Source organism: Marmota marmota, unplaced genomic scaffold (assembly GCF_001458135.2).
Source record: "Marmota marmota marmota unplaced genomic scaffold, marMar, whole genome shotgun sequence".
In the NCBI taxonomy this organism is placed as follows: Eukaryota; Metazoa; Chordata; class Mammalia; order Rodentia; family Sciuridae; genus Marmota; species Marmota marmota.
The window spans coordinates 16,947,303-16,971,555 of NW_026000196.1; the positions used below are offsets into that span (position 1 = coordinate 16,947,303).

The 24,253-nt window shown below is 33.1% G+C and overlaps 1 protein-coding gene across 14 annotated transcripts in view; it reads left to right on the forward strand.

Moving 5' to 3' along the window:
- Mef2a (myocyte enhancer factor 2A) overlaps nt 1–24,253 on the forward strand; it is a 156,319-nt gene that overhangs the window by 60,359 nt on the left and 71,707 nt on the right. For all 14 annotated transcript variants that reach the window (XM_015493119.2, XM_048790345.1, XM_048790352.1 and 11 more), the window contains one exon: nt 6,029–6,216. In XM_015493119.2, coding sequence (XP_015348605.1) covers nt 6,163–6,216 — 54 coding nt within the window. In that variant the 5' untranslated portion in view covers nt 6,029–6,162. The remainder of the gene's footprint in view (nt 1–6,028; nt 6,217–24,253) is intronic.

Genomic DNA, 24,253 nt, shown 5'->3' on the forward strand with positions numbered 1-24,253 from the left:
TGCAACAATATAATGTAAATGTTTGTTGTAATGGCTACAGTATTTTATTATATGGACAGGGCATTCTTATATTATTGCCTATACCCCTTCACTGCTTTGATTACATTGGGATGAATATCCTTGTACATATATCTGTGTCATTGTCTTCTTATTTCCTTAGAGTAAATTCTTGAAAAGGGAATGGAGTTTTCAAGGAAAGCTGAAAGAAATTTATTTTTTTCTTTTTGAAATGTTTAATTTTTAAATGTTGGCCAAATTGTTAACAAACTTCATGGCTAAGGATTGGTTGGGGACATGTATTTGCAACAGAAATAAATGATTGTGTTCCTTGTTAGTGGCCTTTGTTCTCTTTTCATTTTACATTTCTGTCGTGTTAATATTGTCCATATTCTGAAGATTCCCAGATACATATTTTTAGCCCTGAAGTATGAGTCTTATTTTATAGTGTTCCATTTAACATTTCCACTTGTCCATGAAGGTCTCAAGTAATATGTCCAAAATTAAATCATTATATTCCTCTCTTTTAAAGAAGTAATGAATCATTATTTGATGTATTTTCTCTTGTTAGATACCTTTTTTTTTTTTTAAAAGGGTTCAGTTTTTTTTTTATAGTACTTAGTTTTATTTTAGTAGTTTTTGAAAATTTTAATGTGTGATTGTTTCACCAGAATTTTGAAAGTAGGAAGTTCTGGTAAGTAAAGTTTACCTTCTGTTTAAAGTCCATGCTTTTAAAATATTTGTTTACTTAATCAACAAGGTTTTTTTTATAGAAAGTAAACAGAATTGATTTTAAATGATGATGAATATCTGTTGTAAGTATCAACTGCAGGATTGTTAGGAATCTGAGTGCTAGTTTTTGTGGTATCTCTCAAATTAAAGGAATTGCTCATACTGGAAATTCTTTCAGAAATTTAGCTCCTGAGTTTTAAAACAATGACATACAGAAAAATTTCAGTTACCCGAAAATTCAATTTAAGTTATTTTTTTCCCTGTGTTAATGTTGTCTGAATACAGATATATATCTTTGGATTTAATTAGTGAGATTCCTATCCCATCCTCTCACCCAGGAAAAGATATGTTAATTCCTTGATGTTCTAAACACCCATCTGTGTTTTCTGGAGGCAAGTTTTAATGGAGTTTTAGTAAAACACGATTAACTTTACCATGTAGAAAAATCAGTGCTCATGTAATCTAAATGGTAAGCTAGAATTAATGAAATTTTACTCCTGCAATTATTTTATAGGTACACACATACTATTTTGCTTTAGTATTAGTATGGTTTGAAATGGTGGTAAAATGTACATAATAGAAAATTTATCATTTTTATATATATAGTGGTGGCATTAAGCACATTCGCATTTTTGTATATCCATTACGACCACCCATCTCCAGAACTTTTTCATCAACCCATATTGAAACACTATACCCACTTAACAATAACACCACTTTTCTCCCTCCTCTTCAGTGCCTGGTAACTATAATTCTACTATTTCTATGAATGTGATACTCCAGAATATTTCATATAAGTAGAATCGTAATAATGCACTAATAAGAAATGTGGGGAAAAGAAAAAACGTAAGTAGAGTCATAACAGTACTTTGTCCTTTTGTGACTGACTTATTACATGTAACCTAAAAAAGTCTTTAAGGTTCCTTTATGTTATGAGACAGGGTGATATCCTTTTCTTTTTTTCTTTCTTGGTAGTGGATGGGCGGGCTGGTTATTTATTTATTGGCACCAGAGGTTCTCTACAACTGAGCTACATCTCCAGCACTTTTTATTTTTTAGTTTGAGCCAGAATCTCCCTAAATTGCTGAGGCTCATCTCGAACTTGCAGTGTTCCTTACCTCTACCTCCAGAGTTGCTGGGATTATAGTATGTGTTACTGTGCCTGGCTGATGTCCCTTTTTTTTTTTTTTTAAGTTATTTTTAAAATAAATTGTAGTTGGATACAATACTTTTATTTTATTTTTATGTGGTACTGAGGATTGATCCCAGTGCCTCATGCATACTAGACAAGCACTCTACCACTTGAGCCACAACCCCAGTCCCAGAAGTCTTTTTAAAAAAAGGTTCTAAAGGTTCAGTTGTAATTGTATACCACAATTTACTTATCCATTCAATTACTGATGGACATTTGTATTGTTTTCTTTTACCTTTGGATTATTGTGAATAAAGCTCCTGGGGGCATTGGTGCACAAATATCTGTTTGAGTCCTTGATTTTAGTTCTTTTATTTATATATCCAAAACTGGAATCATTGGATAAAATGGTAATTCTTTATTTAATTTTTTTAAAGCAAGTACCATACTGTTTTCCACAGCAAAATATATTCCCAAAAACAATGCACAAAGTTCTGTTTTTTTCATACCCTTGCTAATACTTACTGATTTCTTTTCCTCCTTTTTTTTTTTTTTTTTTTAAAATAATGACCATCTGAATGGAAGTGGCCTGGTATCTCATTATAATTTTTATTTGCATTTGCCTAGTGATTAGTGATGTTGGTTGTGAGCATCTTTTCATGTGCTTATTGACCTCAACTCCTTTATCTTCTTTGGAGAAATATCTATGTCCTTTGCTCATCTTAATTTTTTTTGCTATTCAGTTTATATATTCTGAATATTATTCCATATCATATAAGTGATTTGCAGTTCTTTTTTTTTTTTTCCTTTTGGTGGGTTGCTGTTTTAGTATCTTTTGATACACAATAGTTGAAAAATTTTTCTTGATTTTTTTGAACACAATACTTTTAATTTATTTTATTTTTATGTGGTGCTGAGGATTAAACCCAATGCCTCACATGTGCTACTAGCTAGGCAACCACTTTACTACTGAGCTACAACCCCAGCCCTAGTTTTTTATTTTGATGAGGTTGAGTTTATTTTTTCTTCTGTTGATGGAATTTAATGGAAACTTTTCTTTTGTTTTCTTCTAAGAGTTTTATAGTATTAGAAATTGGGTTAACACCATTTGACCCAGCTATCGCCCTNCTCCCCTCCTCTCTCTCTACCCCCTCCACTGTATAACCCTGAGGGTCTCCTTCCATTACCAACTATTGTTTCTTGAAGTGAATATTTTTCAACAGTTTTCTGGCTGCTTGTAAGATCCTTCCATCTGTGGGGAAAACATACCCCCCACCCATTCTTCCTTTGATCTGCCTAAGTGTGTGTATTGTATCTATTTTACTTGAGGGGTCTGTAGAGCTTCTGGAATCTATGGGTTGATGTCTCATTAGTTTTGAAAATTCTTAGCTATTGTGTCTTCAAATATTTCTTTACCAGCATATGTTTTTTCCTTCTGTTACGGAACTCTATTTACTTGTATTTTTGGATAATTTCTCCATGTTCCATAATTTTTCAAACTCTTTTCTGTATTTCATATTGTCAGGTCTTTTTGTATTTCAGCATAGATATTATCTTTTTTCCTGTTTTCTGGGTTGTTAATTATATTTTCAGCGGCATATAACTAATTATTAAATCAATCCATAAATTGGTTTTCAAAATTGTATTTTTTGTTGTTTTTCCTCTTGTTTATTATTGCCTGCTAAAATTCCTTTTTTAAAAAATTCCTTGAGCATATTAATTAGTTACTTAGTTGATCTGTTTCTGTAGCCATTCTTAAATCTTGGGTTTTGACTGGATACTTTTTTTATTGCTATGTGTTTTATGTGAAAAAAACAGAGAGAAAATAATTTGAATTTCTGGATAATGTTATCTTTCTACTGAGAAGATTCACTTTTGCTACTAGCAGGCAGCTAGGCTAATGATCTTCACTAGACCAGATTGCCTTCATCTACCTAGGGATTGTGATGATTTTAAGCTGTACTTCCCTTCCTATTTGACTTATTCTGTTTTTGATTTACCTTTGTGCCTGGGGTATAGTTCTTTGGAGTCTCTCCAGATGGCTGGTGTGTTCATTAGTGTGATATTCCTCTTTGGCAAGCTGAATCTAATTTTTGAACTCCAAACTCTTTCTTAGTCTCCCAGCCAGTGGTTTTGGAGCCTGCAGGCAAAAATGTCCAAAGACAGGTTTCACCTGTTTCTTCTAGATCTCTGCCTTGCAAATTATCACTATCTTGAATGTTCTGCAGTGTTTTAAAACAAATTACCTTTGTTTTACTTTTCTAGTTGTTCTCTGAAGATTGGTTTGAAGCAACCTACTTCATGTTGACAACAGCAAAGTGTCCAGATATGTTCTAGAATCTGTATTTTTCAGATTATAGAAGATAATATAGTATAAATGTCTTATAGGCATCAGCAGATCTTGCATACTTGAGCAATAATATCTCCACAATGAAATGTATAACTGTTTATACAGTGCAAGGTTTTATAATGAGAATTAGAATGTGCTCTGTTAGGGAACATGATTTAGAGTAAATGAACCTCTGTTGTTTGTAATGCAGTCTGTTGTAGAAACAAATATTCTACAGCACAGCTGCTTGTTTGATTGGGTTCCACCGTCTTTCAGTTCCTCTAATGTTTTCTATTCTCTTGTGTCATGGGGCATTTGTGCTTGCTATTTTCTCTGCCTGGCATGTATACCCTCATTTTCAGATTTAAATGTGAGGCACTTCTTCAGGGAAGCATTTCCTGACCCACAAATTCAGATTAGATAAATAAGTATTTTAGTTTTGAAGTATACAAATATAATAATTTGGTAATTTGAGATTTATGTCTTTTTTTTTCCTTGACCATTTTATTCTCTGTGCTTAGTTTAGAGTTTGGAAGTATATTTATTATATAAATGGTCATTAATGGGTTATCAGTTGTTTAATAGATGATCAATTAATGTATGAATGAAGAAATAAATGAGAGGAGATGAATAAATGAGTTTATTATTTTGAGTTTATTAGCATTTCACATTACTTTAAAAATATTTCTATTTATTTTGTAAGTTTTGAAAGCACTAGGTTTTGAAGTGACTAAAACCATCATTCATATCATCCAGAGCATAACAACCTGTATCATTGCCACTTGTTCTGTTACAGAGAAATGGAACACAAAACCCTGCAAGATTTTTAAAATCTTTAAAGATTGATATATCAAAGAAAAGCTGACTTGGAATTTATATATGTACACACATACTCACCACACTCATAGGCATTGTATTTGTTCTGCCAGGAGGAATTGGTGTTGGCTTCTTTAGGGAGGTGACATTTGAACTAAATCTTAACTGATGAAGAGGCGTTCATTAAGTGAGCAATAATACCAACAAGAAATATTATTTCATTTAAATGTATATTAGTATGAAAGTAGTATACTAGTGTCTTTGTGGATTTATAGATAGTAATTTGGCCGGAGGCTAGGGTGATTTGCCTGGAGAATTCATAAAGGTAGACTGGGGTCATCTACATTATTTATCCTTTGGCAGGAAGGCTATCAGACTTTTAAGGATATTCTGTAATGTTTGAGAGGATAAATCCTGGAACCAGATTCCTGAGTTCATATCCTAAATTCTGCCCTTTACTATTTGACCTTGAGCACATGACTTAATTTTTCTGTTTCTCAGTATCTATAAAATGAAGATTATAATTACAATTAACTTAGTAGGTTGTAGTTAGTATTGAATAAGTTAAGACTTGTTCATACTTAGAAAAATGCCCACTTGGGGCTGGGGTTGGTGGCTCAGTGGCAGAGCACTTGCCTGGCATGTATGGCATCACGTATAAATAAATAAAAGTAAATCAACAACTAATAAATATTTTTAAAAAATGCCCACTCATAGAAAATGTGCCTACGCTCAGTAAATGTTGGCTCTTGTTGGTATTATTGTAGGCACTGAGAAAACCTCAAATGCTATAATTGCATTAGTTTGACCAGAGCCAGAGGCACAGAGATTCAAGAGATATTTTAAGGGCAAAATCAATAAGACTTCAACTTATTTAATACTTCTGTGTAATCAGAAATTTCTATTAATAATGTTATGTGGTGCATAAAAGCAGATTTGAAATTCTTATAACTTATGATTTGCAAATGTATAGAACTTAAATCTTCTAATTTGTTTGTGTGTGTTTATTTTTTTTTTTTTAGATCTTATCAAAAATTTCAGCTGTAGCACTTGGACTAGAAGCTGAAACAATAGCAGCTGTGTACGATGCATTAGGGTATTGAAGAAAATTAATTTTTGAATTAAATATTTGGAACATAAGGAAAGGTGACTGAAAATGGGGCGGAAGAAAATACAAATCACACGCATAATGGATGAAAGGAACCGACAGGTAAATGAAAAATTTAATTCAACTATGTGATACGATTAAATTTTTAATTTATTTGATATATATACTTAAAAAGAACATAATAGATAGAATGGTTGAAAATACTTAAAAATAATTTTGAGTATTTTTAGTTCCAGTCTAAATGAAAATTTTTACAATCATAAAATTATGTTTTCATGCACATTAAAGAAAATCTTTATTACAGAAATCCTGTATCTTATAGATGGATAACAGGTATGCTGAAAGGAAAGTAAAATCACTGGAGTCTCATTTCTTTTTGTTGTATAGTGTTTTAAAGATATTTAGTCTTCAGTATATTTGTTGTATATTTGGTTGGTAGTCTTCTAATTATTTGTCAAATTATCACCTATTTTCATAATTAGGCAATATCTAAGAGAACTGCAATTGATCAGTTAGACTTTCTGGTTTACTAATAATGAGAATAGTTTTACCCTCATTATTCACAAGTATTTCTAAAATATTTATGTAAAATACCTCAGCTTTAATTGATAAATTTACAGTACCAGTGTGTCAGTAAACCCTTATAAGTTCAGAATAATTATAATGATGCTGATACATGAAGAAACCCTAAGTTGTGTTTACAGCTGATCGGCAAACTATGGCCCATAGGCTGGATGCTTGTTTTTCTACATAAAACTTATTACAATCCTGCCTTGCCCATTCATGTCTTATTGTCTATGGCTGCTTTTGCATTAACACAGATTTGATTTGTTAGTGTGACTAGCATTAATATAAATAGATGCCACAGAAACTATATGGCCCATAAGCCTAAAAAATCTTTGCTTTCTGGCCCTCTAAGAAGTTTGCAAACTCCTTGGTTTATAGTACAGAGGAAAAATAGTTTCAGAGAATATTGTAAATTAACCACTATTCAAATCATGTTCAGGAGGGAGAGGTGTACGGACTGTGGGAGGGTTACAAATCAGAAGTTTCAAGAACAGTTTCTTGAACATTGAAGATTTGTTCTGCAAAGTCAGAGTAGTCATTTAACTGAATATAGATATAATTGGAATCAAAACTCAACTGAGCAGCTGTGGGGGAAGTTAGTGAGAGTGATTAGGGTTGCCCATAGACTAAAGTGAAGCAGACCCTTGTTTCAATTCATGAAGATTGCTTAGTAAAGATGGAAGGCTCACATAGTGTGATACATTATGAAGGCTGATAAAATAGGGAAAATTGATATTCCATCAATCCAAAGGAATGATTCCAAGCAGGGTTGTAAGTAAATTTCCCTTTATACATCTGAAGGTTATGACAGGTAGAGGAAGAGGACCTGCAGTATGAATGTTAAATAGGATTTATTAGAGAATACCATGTAAGCAGAGTAGAAGCAGAGTTCATAAAATGCCTAAGCTGTCATACCCATGTTTAAATTGGGCATAATTAGAATGGACCTACCTATGAAATAGACTGTATATGGGAGCTGGGAATATGTAGGTGACTGGGTAATGGAACTTTCTAGTTGAGGAAATGACACTGTTAAAAAGATGGAGCCTGCAGCTATATTTTAGCAACCAGAAATTTAGCCACTTCCTTCATTGGATTTGTCTGTTAAGTCAGCTTTTTGCTAAACTGCCAGATGGGACAAGGGCTGTTTGAATTTCTCTTTCTGAAAATTTCACTAAAGAATGAAGAAAAAACATAGAAGGTGTAGTTGGGAAGTATATTTTTCAGATTAGATAAGGTCTGAACACAATTTGTCACAAGCTAAAATGGTATCTTAATTTTATTGATTTTTGGATGTATAGATTGAACTAAAATTTTTCTTGCAAAAAGGGGGAAATGATTTTGTATACCATTTATTCATTCAAATTCAAATATGTACTATATCTAAGTGACTATATTAAGTCTTGGAACTCATTAAAAATACATAGCTTACCTAGGACATCCCAGTAGGTGGCAGATAAAAACTCAGGTACTGGGAAAGTTTATGGAAGAAACCACTATTGTTTGAAGGGGAATTCAGGGAGCCGTTATTGGAGCAGGTAAAAACAAACAGAGTTTTGAATTATAAGTATGAGCTAGCCACATGAAAATCATGCTTTACATTATTGGCATAGTGCATGAAAATTCTGGAACGTGATAGTATAATGCCCTTAAAAGGCTGGTGCACTTTATTTATTTCTACTTGGTAGGTTCTGGGGAAACCTTGTGTTTTTCTTCTTTGTTTAATAAGCTGCTTTGTAAAAAGGAAACTTTGTATTAAACTATAACATAAGAAAAGTTCACAGATTTTAAGTGTGCGGTTCAGTGAATTTTGGGAAAAAGAACTTGACCATGTAGCTAGCATACCCCAGTACACCACCCCAGAAGTACTGTCCTGTTTCCCAGTTGTTATCTCCTTGCCCCTAGGAAAAGTCACTAACCTGACCTCTAACTTTGTTTTCGAGTTTTTTTTTTTTTTTATGAAACTCACCAGTTATCGTTGCCATAGATAAATGTTAATGTATGTATACATTTTATTTGGTGTACAATATCCCCTCTTGAATAGAAAATAATGTATTTTTTTTCTGTTGTAGATAGACATTTGGGTTGTTCTCTATTTTGGTAGTATTATGAAGAGTGCTGTTCACAATTTTGAACATTCTTATTTTGTACACATGAACACTTTGGTCGATACCTAGGAGTACAGTTAACTTGAGTTATAGGGTGTACATGTGATTGGCTTTAGTACTGTTGACAAAAGTTTTCCAAAGTGGTTATACTTTAATTTATACTCTTCTAGCAGAATGTGAGAGTTACAGCTGTTCCATATCTTCGCCAGTATTGTCCTTTTCATTTTAGTCATTCTGGTAGGTGAGCAATAATAACATTTTTAATCTTAAAATTCCATGATGTCTAATGAAGTTGTTCACTTTTGTATATTTTTACTGGCTATACCAGTTTGGCCCCCAAGTAACCTGTCGTGTACTACCATGCTTGGTTCATTTTACCTTTTTGTACTTTCTTTTATGGCTAATTCTTTTTATGTCACATTTAAGAAATCTTTACTTACTGCAGGGCTGTGAAGATAATTCTTCTATGCTTCTAGAAATTTTATTGTTTTCTCTTTTATGAAATTTAGATGTTATCTATTTGGAACTTATTTTCAAATAGTTTTTGAAGTATAGGGGTCAGGTTTGTTATTTTTTTTAAATGGATATTCGTTGACTGAGTACAGTTTATTGTCAAAAACATCCTTTCCACTCCGGGTGCCGTGACACATGCTTGTAATCCCAGCAGCTTGGGAGACTGAGGCAGAAGAATCACAAGTTCAAAGCCAGCCTCAGCAAAAGCAAGGTTTTAAGCAACTCAGTGAGACCCTGTCTGTAAGTAAATACAAAATAGAGCTGTGGATCTGGCTCAGTAGTAGAGTGACCTTGAGTTCAGTCTCTGGTACTCTCCAAAACAACAACAAAAACAAAAATACATCCTTCCTCACTGCCTTTTTCATGAGTCAGACAATAATATATGTGTGGGACTGTTTTTGGACTCTCTGTTGTTCCATTAGACTGTATGCATAGCCTTGCTCAATTCTGAACTCTTATAATTACTATAGTTTTATATATGATAATATAGCTCTCTCTCTTTTTATTTAATTGATTTTATTTTTTAAATACACGGCAGTGGAATGCATTACAATTCTTATTACACATATAGAGCACAGTTTTTCATATCTCTGTATATGAAGTATGTTCACACCAATTCATGTTTTCATACATGTACTTTGGATGATGATATCTATCATGTTCCACCATCATTGCTAACCCCCTGCCCCTCCCTTGCCCTCCCACCCCAATAATATAGTTCTCTACTATTATATTTCTGCAGAAGTGGCTGACTCTTAACCTTTTCAGTTCATAAACGAAATCAAGTCAGTGTTTACCAAAGAACAAACAACCCAAATTCTTACTGGAATTTAATTTTTTCTACTGAATATATGGATTTAGGGAGAATTGAAATCTTTACAATATTAATCTTTACAATATTAATTTTATTTGGTTTTCATTAATTCTCTCCTTAATGTTTGATAGTTTTCAGCATACAGGTCTTACACATATTGTGTTATGTTTATTTTCCTAGGTATTTGATTTGTTAGCATTAATAAGTTTTTCTCTAAATTCTATTTTGTATATATTTGTTGCTGTGTTAGTGGTCTGTACCCAACAACTCTGCTTAAAAGTACTCAACTATTTCTAATACTTTATTTGTACATTTATGTACAAGTTTTTGTGTAAATATATTTTCATTTTTCTTGGATATATACCTAAATGTGGAATTGTTGGGTTGTAAGGTAATTCTTAAGTTTGACTAATTTTGAGGAACTGCCATACTGTTTGCCAGAGTAGCTGTACCACTTTACATTCCACTAACAATGTGTAAGGATCCCAGTTTTTCCACATTCTAGCCAATATTTGCTGTTGTTTGCCTTTTTGATTATTCTAATTATTCTAACAGTTGAACTGTTATCTTGTGATTTTTAGTTTTCATTTCTTTGATGGCTAATGATGGTCAACATATTTTCATGTGCTTAATTGGACTTTTTTTTTAATCTCTCTGAAGAAGTCTGTTCCAATCCTATGCCTAATTTTAAATTAACTTTTTGGTTATATCTGCATTTTGAAAATTGTTTTTAATTGATTCTAGAATTATAGATTGGCAGTAATATTCTCTTAGTATTTTGAAGCGGTTTTCTTCTAACTTCCATGATTCTGTGGGAGCTAGCTTTTAATCTCCTTTTTAAAACAATAATCTGCTCGTTTGGGGAGTATAGGGTATCAGGGATTGAACCCAGGAGTGCTTAATCACTGAGATACATCCTTACCCCTTTTTAAAAAATGTTGTTTTGAGACAGGGTCTGGCTAAGTGGTTTAGGGCCTCTCTAAGTTGCTGAGGCTGGCTTTGAATTTGTGATCCTCTTGCCTCAGTCTCCCAAGTCATTGGGATTACGGGTGAGTACCACTGTACCTGTTAAGACTTCTTTTTCTTTGTTAGCTTTTTATTCCCCATGATGGACTACTAGGGATGTGTATCTTCAAATACTGTGCATGCCTCTTTTTTTTTTCTCCTCAGATTTCAATTATGTGGAACCTGTTAGACCTTTTATATATGTTCCATCTATTTTTTTATATTTATTTTTTAATTATAGGTGGACACATATCTTTATTTTATTTTTATGTGGTGCTGAGGATTGCATCTAGTGCCTCACTCATGCTAGTCGAGTGCTCTACCTCTGAGCCACAACCCCCGACCCCCCCATTAATTTCTTACCTTTTTTTGTCCACCTGTATATTTTTTGTGTGTTCAGTTTGTGTTTTTCTAGTAACCTGTGTCCTAGTAATCCATATTGTCCTTTTCTAATAATCCTTTCTCCTACTTTTTAAAATTCGGCTTAAGTTCTTAAATTCTGGTATTATCTTTTGAATTCTAGAACTAATAGTTTTTTCTTTTTTGTAGATTTCAGTTCTTTGGTGAAATGTTCCACCTTTTCACATTTTCTTCATATATTTCACTATTTAAAAAAAAAATACTAACCATAGATATTTTAAAGTCTTTGGTAGATTTGTGGGTCTATATACGATCCCCTTTTCTCTTTGCTTTTGATTACATGGTTTTGTCTTTTGATATATCTTATGTTTTTGTGTCAAACATTGCATGTTAAAGATTCTATAAATGTACCCTACTGTGTTACCTTCCTTCAGGTATGGTTTTATCCTTTTCTCTTTCCAGCCATTGAACTTGTGTACCGAATATTTTAGACCATTTAAGGATTGCCATGAGCCAGGGCTAGGTTGCTGTTTTGATGAAGCCCCCTCCTGCTTCCTTTGGCTCTGCTTTCTAGGAGCCTACCAAGGCTGTCCACTGGGCTAAGTTCTTTGGTGATTTCTTGAATTTAGAACTTTGTCTTCTAATGTATAAATAGTATAGAAAATTTTTCCTCTGCTTTTTTGAGGCTTTTTGTTTGTCTTTTTATTTTATTTTAATTTTTACCTCCTACCCCATACAGGCTGAGAAAATTGGCCTGTTTTGAGGAAACATCTCTCAATACCAGCACTTTAATTTCTACTTCTCTTCTCTCATTGTATATAGGCTGTGGAGTCCTTAATTTTTTCTTTAACTTTTGGGTCAAAGGTGCTTAGCAGCAACCCACTACCCAAAGACTATCCAGAGTCAGTAAATACCAGCAAGGAAAATCGTTTGTGAAAGATCGTTTCACATATTTAAGATTCTTACCATGCCAGAATCTTGGGCATCTCTAGTCTTCCTTGCTTCAGCAGCTTTCTGATGTTTTTGTTTGTTTAAATTTTGAAATAGGGTCTTACTAAGTTGCTTAAGTCTTGCTAAGTTGCTGAGGCTGGCTTTGAACTTGTGATCCTTCTACCTTAGCTTCCTGAGTCACTGGGAAACCAGGTATGAGCCACCATGCTCAGCTCTGATTTCTTTAAGTATATACTTGTTGTATTTCATTCTTCTTTTCCAGTTGATTTCATTGGGGTTTTTGATCTTCCATCAACTATTCCCACTCACCTAGAGGAAATATCTTCATATACTTTACAAGAAAAAGAGAAAAAAAATTATAGATAAAAATATCTGTAGCAAATGTACCAGAATTGTATTCAGCATTTAGGGGAGAAAAATAAGAGTTTTTGTTCTTCATGTGATTTTTTTCTAGTTTCATGTGCCTTTCCTTCCCAAAGGTAATCACTATCATGAATTTACTTTGATTCTTTGAACATGGTTTTAAAATTTTACATAATTGCATTGTCATTTTGCATTTGCTTTTTCACTCAGTGTCATGTTTTTGAGATCTGTCTTATTCACTACAATTAGTTGTAGGAATGAATATTCTTTAATTCATTCATTAGTACTTCTATCAAAAAACATTTATATTCATAATATTTTACTGGTATAAATGGTGTTATAGAACACTTCTGTGAACATGTCTCCTTACATGTGGATGAAAGTTTCTACATAGTAAACACTATTTACAGAAGAAGTTGCTGGGCTGAGTATGTCCATCATCATCTTTACTATGTTTTCAAGTTGTTCTCCACATATACACTATACTGATTCCCAATTCCTTGTGTACTTTGCTTGACTGCTTGCCTCCTTGTCTGTTTCTCTATTTATTCTGTTTGGATCTTTTCTGTTTCTTTTTTCACTCTTCTTTCTTTTATTCAATTTATTTTATACATTTCCTGATTCTGTAAAGGTGAAATGTAACCTGTATTGTGTGTGTGTGTGTGTGTGTGTGTAATTTGCCCATTTCTTACTGGGTAGTTGATCTTCTCCTAGGAATTCTTTATGTATTCTGAATATTAATGCTATATGTGTTTATCTGTTTCAGAAAACTACATTTTAATCTTTGCCAAAACACTTTGTAAATTATTTTATGCCAGGATTTATTATAGTGTTTTATAAGGCTTACATTGCCTTTATCGATAGATTGTTAACACCTCAAAATGCATTAAGATTTGTTTATTTCCTAAATTATAATTGATTTTTGCAATGTTCCTAGTGGACTTTTGATAAATGTCTGTTCTTGATGCATGACTCCACATTTTAGATTAATCTCATTGGTGTTCACAACTGTTACCTGTATTTTTTGAGGCTTGTTTGTGTTTGGTTCATCAAGACCTATCACTAATTGCACTAACCACAATGGTGGATTTCACTTTACATTTTATTAGTTTAATAGATATTGTTTTGTATGTTTTGGGACTATTTTGTTAGGCTCATATACATTTAGAATTGTTACATCTGCTTGGTGAATTTTGCAATACATATTGATCTTCTGTCTTCAAGCATGATTGTCTTAAACCTATTCTGTCCACCTTTAGCTATACCTTTCTTTTGGTTAGTATTTTGAGAGATTTAGTTCTCTACATGTGCCTTTCATCCATACTGTATTCTTATGCTTACAAATAGCACCTGGCTGGATTTTTTTATATTTATTTTTTTAGTTGTAGTTGAACACAGTATTTTTATTTTATTTATTTTTATGTGGTGCTGAGGATCAAACCCAGGGCCTCACACATACTAGGTGAGTGCTCTACTGCTGAGCCATAGCCCCAGCATCTGGCTGGATTTTGTTGTTGTTGTTTTTGTTTATGTCTTAATAATATCTCTTGATAGCCTAGATGATTTTTTTTTCTGATCCTTTATATATTTGAACTAGTTTTTATACCATATCAGTTGATCTTTTCAATTTTTTATAGGGCCCAAGCATTTAAAAAAAAAAATCAGTTAATCATATCATTCCTCACATCCTCAAAGAACTCATATTGCAACTTCACACTGAGCCTTTAGGAAAAAGAACATTGGAAGAAGAAGATACTTTGTTTAGCTAGTAATCCACCAATCTTAGAGATTTTGTTGGGAAGCTGCCACCTTTTTTTGTTCCACCCCATGCTCAGCAGTGCTTCTGTGCTGACTCAGTTTTGTTCTGAAGGACATCTACATCTGCATTGTTGTCCAGTCCCTTTTGTGAGGTGGCAGATATTGATATCACAGGCAGTGGAGGTAAGAAGTATGAGTTGAACCCCAACTGCTGTTTCAAAAATATATCTTCTAGTAGCTCCACTGGCTGTTTATTTTTCCAAGCTGTGAGCCTACACATGCTTCTCCCTTAGTGTCATACATATTCAAGCATAAGAACTGGGGTTTGTCATACTATTTTATCTTAGTCCTTTGGATTCATAATACCTGTAGTTCCCCATAGATTGATTTTGGGGTAAATAGAGATCTACATTCCATGTTAATTTTAGCATTTTTTCAGGAACCCAGACTTGCTGATATTTTCATATTATTCTAATGAATCCTTCCTGTTTAATGATCACAGTTTCCACTTACATAATTGTAATTCTGAATTTGAAGGATTCTTTATTACCAGTCCTTTACTGTGGTCTTTGTTGTTTTAATATTTCTCCTGGCCCATGAATTCAGCAAAGTTTTTTGCATCTACTGAATGCCATTCAGTTTGTTTTAGTAGCTAAGGATGCAGCACCAAACAACACAGAAAAATCCCCCCAGCCTTCTTCAGTTTATGTATTTAGATGTCTGGATTTGTTTAGAAAGTTTTTGTTGTGGCCTGCTGCCCCCAGGAATGGATGATAAGTGCTGTATTTCCTGAATGTCTTTATGTTCGAAATTTTTTTTTTTTTGCCTTTGTAATTGAAGCATAATTTGAATAATCCTAACAGTCTAGAATTCCATTCTTTTCCCCAGAACGTATTACAAATCTGTCTTCTGGCTTTGAATGTTGTCAGAATTCTAACACCAGACTAATTTTTTTTTCCCATTTCTAAAATTGACTTGCTTTTCTTGCTTGGCTGTCCATAGTATTATTTCTTTAACCTTGATATTCAGTAAATTTGCCAGAGTTTTGTCATGAGTCTGGTTATTATTTATATTTTTTCAAGAGAAGGTGTGGTCTTTCAATATTTTTGTTTAACTTTTTAACAAATATTTTTCCAAATACTAATTTAGTATCTTCATTTTTTGCCACTGTACCCAATAACTTTATTCATTTTAGCTAATTTTCTGTTTTGATTCTTTGAATTTTGTTATTGTAGCTCTAAATCTCTGTTACAGTCTGATTTCTTCTTTTTCGCTCTTGTGATTGTTATCAGAGCTATACCAGCTCATGTTTTAGGTCTTTCTGTTATCTCGTATCTTTGACAATGATATTAGGTATAAATTAACAAAAATGACTTTTCTATAAAATTCTCTTCCTCACCTTTCTTCCTACCACTCTTTCTTCCACCTCTTACTCCCCTCATCCGTCCTGGGACTATGAAGTCCTTAGTTTTGTGAAGAACTTCATATGAATTATCTGACTCTAACTTTATTTTTATCTAATATTGCACATGAAAATTCATTGTTTGGGATTTTGTCTTTTTCCTAGAAGAATACTCTTGAGCTGTGGTATCCTTTCATTCCTTTTGTTGCTTCCCTCGTTGTATTCCATTTTTCTTTTGATTGTCCCAAAAATGTATTTATAAAAATAAATATTTGAATAGATGTTAGAATTTTTTACTTGGGTTTTATATTTAAAATTTTAAGGGTTGGAGGTATAACTCAGTGGTAGAACATTTGCCATTTAACATGTTTGAGGCCCTGGGTTCCATTCTAGAACTGGAAAACAACAACAAAACCTAAATTCCCCCAAAAAACAAAAAAATTAAAGTATCAGGTATAGGCCAGTATTCAAAGATACTTCATAAGAGGTGATTTGAGTTTGTGGCACAATTTCTATATGAACATATACCATAAACAGAGTTCATTACATAGGCTGATTTTTTCATTGAAGTTTAAATAAAAACTTTTTCTTAGACTTTTCTTATAATCATTTTACTAACCAACTGGATGTTTGGTCATATATGGAGTATTGTGCTTTGTGTACTTGAAACCAGAAACATAAGGCTTTGGGAATATTAGATTTTTGTGAAATAAAGAGAATATTTAAATGCTAAGATGTATAGATATTAAATGCATTTCGTGTTACCAAAATTAAGAAAACAGACACCTTGCCTCAATTGAGTGAAAATGATTAAACTGCTTTATTACCTGTTTGATTTTTATCATGCTACCTAAGAAACAAAACAGATTGAAGAAACACAGAAACATCTTTAAATTATACATGTGAAATGCATTTTCTTTGTTGCTTTTGTGTGTACATAGTACATCTGTAAGAGGATATAGCATTAATTTTCTGCCTTTGAATAGCAATTGTAGTGGAAATAATTACTTTATGAATTAGAAATTCTCTGATTTTTGTAGAGGATTTGCAATGATTGTAGCTATTGCAATGTTAAGTCTAGACCAACATTTAGACAGTGATCATAGGAAGAAAAGCATATAGTAGATATTGATGGGAAAGACATTGCTGAACTTTGTTGGTGTTCTACAATTTAAAGATTATTCAAATTTTTATTCTAAAGGACTTTTAAAAATACTTTTTAGAATATTTTAGATTCACAGCAAAATTAAACAGAAAATAGAATCCAGTATACTTTTCTTTCCCACTGCCAGCTTCTCCCACTGCCAGCTTCTCCCACTGCCTACATCCTGCATCAGAAAGGTGCAGTTGTTACCATCAAGGAACCTGCATTAGAGTAGTTTTGATTTGTAGAGAATGGCAGCTATTAAGAATACAAACAATAATAAGTATTGGCTAAGATGTGGGGGGAAAGGCACACTCATACATTGTTGGTGGAATTGCAGATTGCTACAGTCACTCTGGAAAGAGTACAGAGATTCCTTGGGAAACTGGGAATGGAACCACCATTTGACCCAGCCATCCCATTCCTCAGTTTATACCCAAAGGATTTAAAAACAGCATACTACAGGGACACAGCCATATCAATGTTTGTAGCAGCACAATTCACAGTAGCAACTGTGTAACCAACCTGATGCCCTTCAGTAGAGAAACTTTGGTATATATACACAATGAACATTACTCAGCATTAAAAGAGAATAAAATCATGGCATTTGCAGGTAAATGGATGAAGTTGAGAATATAATGCTAAGTGAAGCCGAATGTTTTCTTTGATATAAGAATGCAGATACATAATGGTGACTGGTGGGCAGGGAGCATGGGAGGAATGGAGGAACTTTAGATAGGGCAAAGAGGAGGGAGGGGAAAGGAGGGGGCAAGGGGGTAAGAATGATGGTGGAATGAGTTAGACATCATTATCCTAAGTACATGTATAAGACACGAATGGTATGAAAATACTTTGTGTATAACCAGTGTCTTGAAAAATTGTGCTCTATATGTGTAATATGAAATGAATTGCATTCTGCCATCATGTATTACAAATCAGAATTTTAAAAAAAGGAACCTACATTTACACATCAGCATCCAAAGTTCATGCTTTACATTGGGGTTCACTTTTGGTGTTGTATAATCAGTCTGGGGGGTTTTGAAAATGTAATATGGTAGTGTCTGCATAATAGTTTTATTGCTCTAAAAATCCTGTGTCCTCTGTCTATTCATCCCTCATTTTTTTCCCTCCAACTCCTGGTCACCACTGATATTTATACTGTCTCCATAGTTTTTCAGAAAGTTATGCAATTGTAATCATATAGTATATCTTTTTCAGATTGTCTTTTTTCATTTAGTAATCTGTACTTAAGGTTTCTACATGATTTGATGGCTTGAAGCCTCATTTCTTTCTAAGCACTGAATAATATTTCATTGTTTAGATGGACCAGTTTATCTATTCACCTACTGAAGACATCTTGTTTACTTCCAACTTTGGGCAATTGTGAAGAAAGTTGATACTAAGCATCCTTGTGCATGTTTTGAGTGTACCTAGTTTTTCATCTCCTTTGGGTAAATAGCAAGGACTATAATTGTTGGATGAAATGGTAAGAGTAGATTTATTTTTGTTTTTGTAAGAAAATGCTGAACTTCCTTCAAAGTGACTAACATTTTGCATTACCACCAGCAGTGAATGAGAGTTCCTGTTTCCCCATAGCCTCAGCAGCATTTGTTGTCAGTGTTTTAGGTTTCCACCATTCTAAAAGGTGTGTAACATTATCTCAATGTTGTTTTAGTTTACAGTTCTCTAATGACATATGATGTAAAAACTTTTTTTTCTCTTATTACAACATTTTTAGTGATAATAGTTGGGTTCATTTTGACGTAATCATACATTCATGGAGTTTAATATACTCCATTTCAGTCCCTGGTGCCCCTCTTTTCACTCCCTCCCTCTATTCTCCTTCCTCTACTGGGCTCTCTTTTCTTTTCCATGTATCTTTATGGTCTGCCAATTCTATACTGCCTTGACTACTGTAGCTTTATAGTAAGATTTGCAGTCATCCCATTTTGCTCTTTTCCTCCTACATTCTGTTAACTGTTTTGGAGTTTTTATTTAAAAATTTATTTATTTTAATTAGGTATATATCACCTCCTACATTCTGTTAACTGTTTTGGAGTTTTTATTTAAAATTTATTTATTTTAATTAGGTATATATCACAGCAGAATGCATTTTGATTCAATGTACACAATTGCAGCACAACTTTTCATTTCTCTGGTTGTACATCACGATGTAGCATTGCACTATATGTGCTCATACATGTTCCTAGGATAATGATATCCATCTCATTCCACCATCTTTCTTGCTGTTTTGAAGTTTATAACTTTCAGACCTATCCACACTGAGCCTCCAGGAATTTGTCAATCACAGTTCTTAGTGCCTTTGGGACTTCTCTTTTTTTTTTTTTTAATTTTTTTTAGTTGTAAATGGACACAATACCTTTATTTTTTAAAAAAATGTTTTAGTTGTAGATGGACATAATACCTTTAATTAATTAATTTATTTATTTATTATGTGTTGCTGAGGATCAAACCCAGTGCCTCATGTGCTAGGCAAGTATTTTATCACTGAGCTACAACCCGAGCCTCCCACCCCCAACCTACTCTTAACATACAGATCCAGCAATTGCACTTCTTGGTATTTAGCCAAAAGAGTTGAAAAGTTATGGCCTCTCAAAACTTGCACATAGATGTTTATAGCAACTTTATTTGTAATTGCCAAGAGTTGGAAATAACCAAGATGTCCTTCAGCATGTGAGTGGATAAATAAACTGTGTACATCCAGACAATATTATTCAGGAGTTTAAGGGCAGGGAAAATGCTCAATATGATACTGTAATTGTATCATACATGTCATACATTTGTCCAGACTTGGAGATAAACCATGGCTTTTGCTTAGTAATGATGTATCATTATAGGTTCATCAGTTTCAGCAAATGTACTACCCTGCTGATGGGTGTTGATAATGAGGGAGACACTGCATGTTTGGGGACAGAATTTATAGGAAATTTTTTTAGCTTTCTCTTAATCTTATTGTTAGTGTAAAACAAAAATATAAGTCTTTAAAAATAGACAGAATGCTAAGGATAAAATGAAGCTTTCATTTAGGAAGTTTGGAAGTGCTATATTTTAATTTTACAATTTTCAATTTATAGATTCTGGTGCCATCATTGAAGCATGTGTGTATTTTTGTGCAAATTGCTGAAAAAGCTTTTTCTGACTTTACTCTAGTTGGAGTAATTTGGAGGAATGGAGAGGAGATGTTATAAGTTTTTTCCTCTATTAACCCCTTCAAACTTCTGACTGATAACCCATCTTCACCTTCTGACTGATAACTTTAGACATGGTTTTGAATATGGAAAGGACAGTAGAGTCTATATTCTTTTCACTGATAAGGAGCTATTATTTTCAGAATTTTCTATAATCATGCTTAATGCATATTCTAAAGAGCCATTTTTAGTGTTAATTTTAACTCTTGTTAATATCTCACTAATTTTGAAAATATCTGTCTAGAGTAACAATTGTTCTTGAGGTACATTACATTGTTGATTGTAATTTTCTTCAATATTAAAAGAATGAATAAACATTCTAAATTACTGTATCTTTGCTAGATTTAAAATTTTAATGTAGCAAGTACATATAGGTGCATCTCAAGTCATCAGTGATTTAGATTGCACTGGTTGAAGGTAGTATATTTTGATAGTGGTATAATTCCAGATTCTGAAAAGTAGTATTGTAGTCTAGAATAAAAATTAAAAAATTTGTAATGACAAATGATACATAAAGTTAATATATAAAGGGAAAATTTCAAAAGATATTTGAAACACACACATATATGTATTTTAAAACATAAAATATATCTGTATGAGAATCTCTTACTCAGACAAGTAAAAGACATTACATAATAGGAAAACAATCAAAAGATAAGCAGTTTAGAGAAAGCAGATTCTAAAGATAACAAATATAATGAAAAAGTCACTACAAATTAAGAAGATGCATATTAAATTAGATTTTTATTTTATACTATATATTTGCAAAGATTAAAAAGTGTAACAAGGGCTGGGGTTGTGGCTCAGTGCTAGTGCCCTTGCCTGGCACATGTGAGTCACTGGGTTTGATTCTCAGCACCACATATAAATAAATAAAAAATAAAGTCTATCAAAACTAAAAAAAAAAAAATTTAAAAAAAAGTAATAACACTTATGAAAATATTATGAAACTGTTAGAAGTAAGTATTTGACTTGGAGACTTATCCATGGGGTTTGGTGAAATGAGTAAAACAAAGGAACGCTGATAACATCCCATTTTTGTCAAATCAAAATTCCTTGTATGTATATACAAATCATATTATCATGATTATATGATAATCTTGTATAAAAATCAGAAATACTGTGCTGAAAATATAGGCTAAGGGATTTGTGTAGCTGCAAGGGAAAGTAGGGAAATAAGCAAAAGATGTTAATATATTCCATATTTGGATTTATATGAAATTATATTTTTGTGTATTTATATAATTAAGATTTTTTTAAAAAGATTAAATTATAAGAGATTTATTTTTACAAGATGAAGAAAGGAACCATTAAGGAGCTTTGATTTGCAGAGTATTCCACATAGAGGGAACATAGCATGGTTTATAAATCAGAAAGTAGCTGGTGTCTTAAGGAACACAAACTAACTCTCCTCACTCCCCCCACACAACCTGCATATTTATGCACATACTCATGCTAGTGTAGATTAATGGATATATGGGAGTTTGTTGGGCAATAAATTCAGATAGGGAAATGGAGGATAAATATTTTTTTTGTGTATGTTCAGTGAGTTTTAATGTTACTTTCGGTGCAGTGAAACCCTAATCTTTCACTTACAGAATTTGATCTGTGTTTCAGAATATCACTCTTTCAGTTACTTGGCAGATACAGAATGTTATAGATAAACCTGGAAGTCCAATAAGATAATTATGTAAGCAAGATGATGAGAAATGATGTAACCTAGCTTGGGTAGTTGTCATAGAGGTAGATAAAAGTAAATAGATTTGAGATAAATATATTTTAGTGGTAAAGTTGGCAGAATTTGCTGATAGATTGGATAGGGTAGATAATTAAGAGGGATCTAAGGTTAATTCTCACATATTTGTTTTTGTTTTTTGAATGGATGGTGGTACCTTTGCTGAAATGGAGAAAGCTGGAAAAAAAATTTATTTGTTGCTTTTAAACAATGAAGCTAGATACAATCACCAAACAAAAACTGAGAGGATAAAAACGGGGAGCCCAGGTTCAATACTTGCAGGCATTTGAATGTATGGAGGCTGAGCAGAAGAGGAGGTAGCTATAAAGACCGAGAGGAGCATCCAGTGAAGTAAGAGAATGTTGCATCATGAACATCTGGAAAGGAAGTGAGAATACTGTTAGTTCTGTTAAATGCTGAGGTGTAAAGTTAGATAGAACCAACATGACTGTTGACTTTGATCACATAAATTACAGGTCACTGATGATGGTATTAACAAGAGCAGTCTTGGTGGAATATGGGGAATGGAAGTCTGATTGTAACAATAAAAGGAGAGAATAAGTGGTAAGAAATCACAGACAACTAAAACAAATGTTAAAACATTTCTTTTAAACACTTTACTCTGAAGTAGAGAGCAAAGAGATTGATTACTGCAGGAGCAATGTAGAGTGGAAGGAAATGCTAGAGCATGTTTATGTACTTCTGGTATTTGATCTAGTAGAGTGCAAGAAAGCCACGGTGGACCATAATGTGCAGATATGTCAATAACTGCAAAGAAGGGAGTGGGGAAAGGTACAGATGAAATAGTTAAACTGATAGATTTAGTGATGAAAAGATGAGGTGATTCTTTTGTTTCTAATGATTTCAAGAAAGATTATGAGAGTGGAGTTGGAGAAGATGGGGAACAGTTGACTTGAAGAATGGATTAATGAATCAAGTGATGTTAGGAATGTCAGGCAACGTTGAGTGTTAATTGAGATTTAATGATCATCAGTTCAGTCACACCAGGTATGTGTATGTGTGGTGTGTTGCCAGAAATTGTCAACTATTTGCTTAAAGACATAGGGATATTTTGGTGTATATTTAGGAAGTCAGTTTCTTTTTGGTGAATGTGTCAGAAAAGTATGTTAATGAGAGAAGAGGAGACATTAGAAGTGTTTGAAAGGGAGTGAAAGTAGTGTTGGGTCATCAAATCTAAAAAGAGAAGAAAATACATGAGAATAAATACAGGTTGAACATCCCTTACCTGAAAATCAGAAGTCCAAAATTTTAAGCTTTTTCAGCACTGACATGATACCGCAGTGGAAAATTCCACACCTGGCCATGTAAGATAAGTCACAATAAAAACAAAGATCGACTAAAGTGTTGTAAAAATTAACCTTCAGACTGTGTGTATAAAAACAAATGAATTATGTGTCTAGACTGAGGTCCCATGTACAAAAGTTCCAAAAATCTCAAAAAAGCCCAAATTCAAAACACCTTTGGTCCCAAGCATTTTGGGTAAAGGTTACTCAATCTGTAGTAATAAAGTGGTAAGGTAAAACAGTTGGAGGACTTGATGAGGTAAAAAAATATCTGGAGAGGTAACAGAAAATAGAGCAGAAGAGGAGACTGTCAAAATAGATTTCATGAATTTGAGATTTTGGAAGTAATGTGGATTATTGGTGGTGGTGTAGTTGAGGGTGTGACAAAGGGAATAGGTGATGAACATGTATTAGAGGTAAAATCACTGGAGATTTTCAAGTAAAGAAACTGAGAGGCCAAGGTGCCAGGGGTAGAAGCAGAGCAGAACTGGAAAGAAAAGTAAAGTGTGTGGGTGGGGAGTAATCAGGTAATACTGCATGAGAAAGAGGTGGTGGTGGGTATTGCTTTGTGCTCACCAAAAGGAGGATTATAAGTTGGTATGATTTCATGGCATAGGCTTAAAAATATCTGAGGGCTTTGAAGGGGACGGAAGGACAAATAATTTGGAAGAAAGTATAGGAAGGTAAAAGGATTTATCTTCTAGGGGACTTGAATATAAGGCAAGTAATATTTTGAAACAAACTGAAAAAAATTGGGGTATCGGTTTGAGAGTCTTCAGGCAGCAGATTTTAATTAGAGAAATAAATTTTAAAAGAAGAATTTGAAAACATCAGAGAACTTGCTGATCCTAGACTGAATTTTAGTAGATTTGGGAATGAGGGAAAGCATGAGTTAGTGTGTATTTA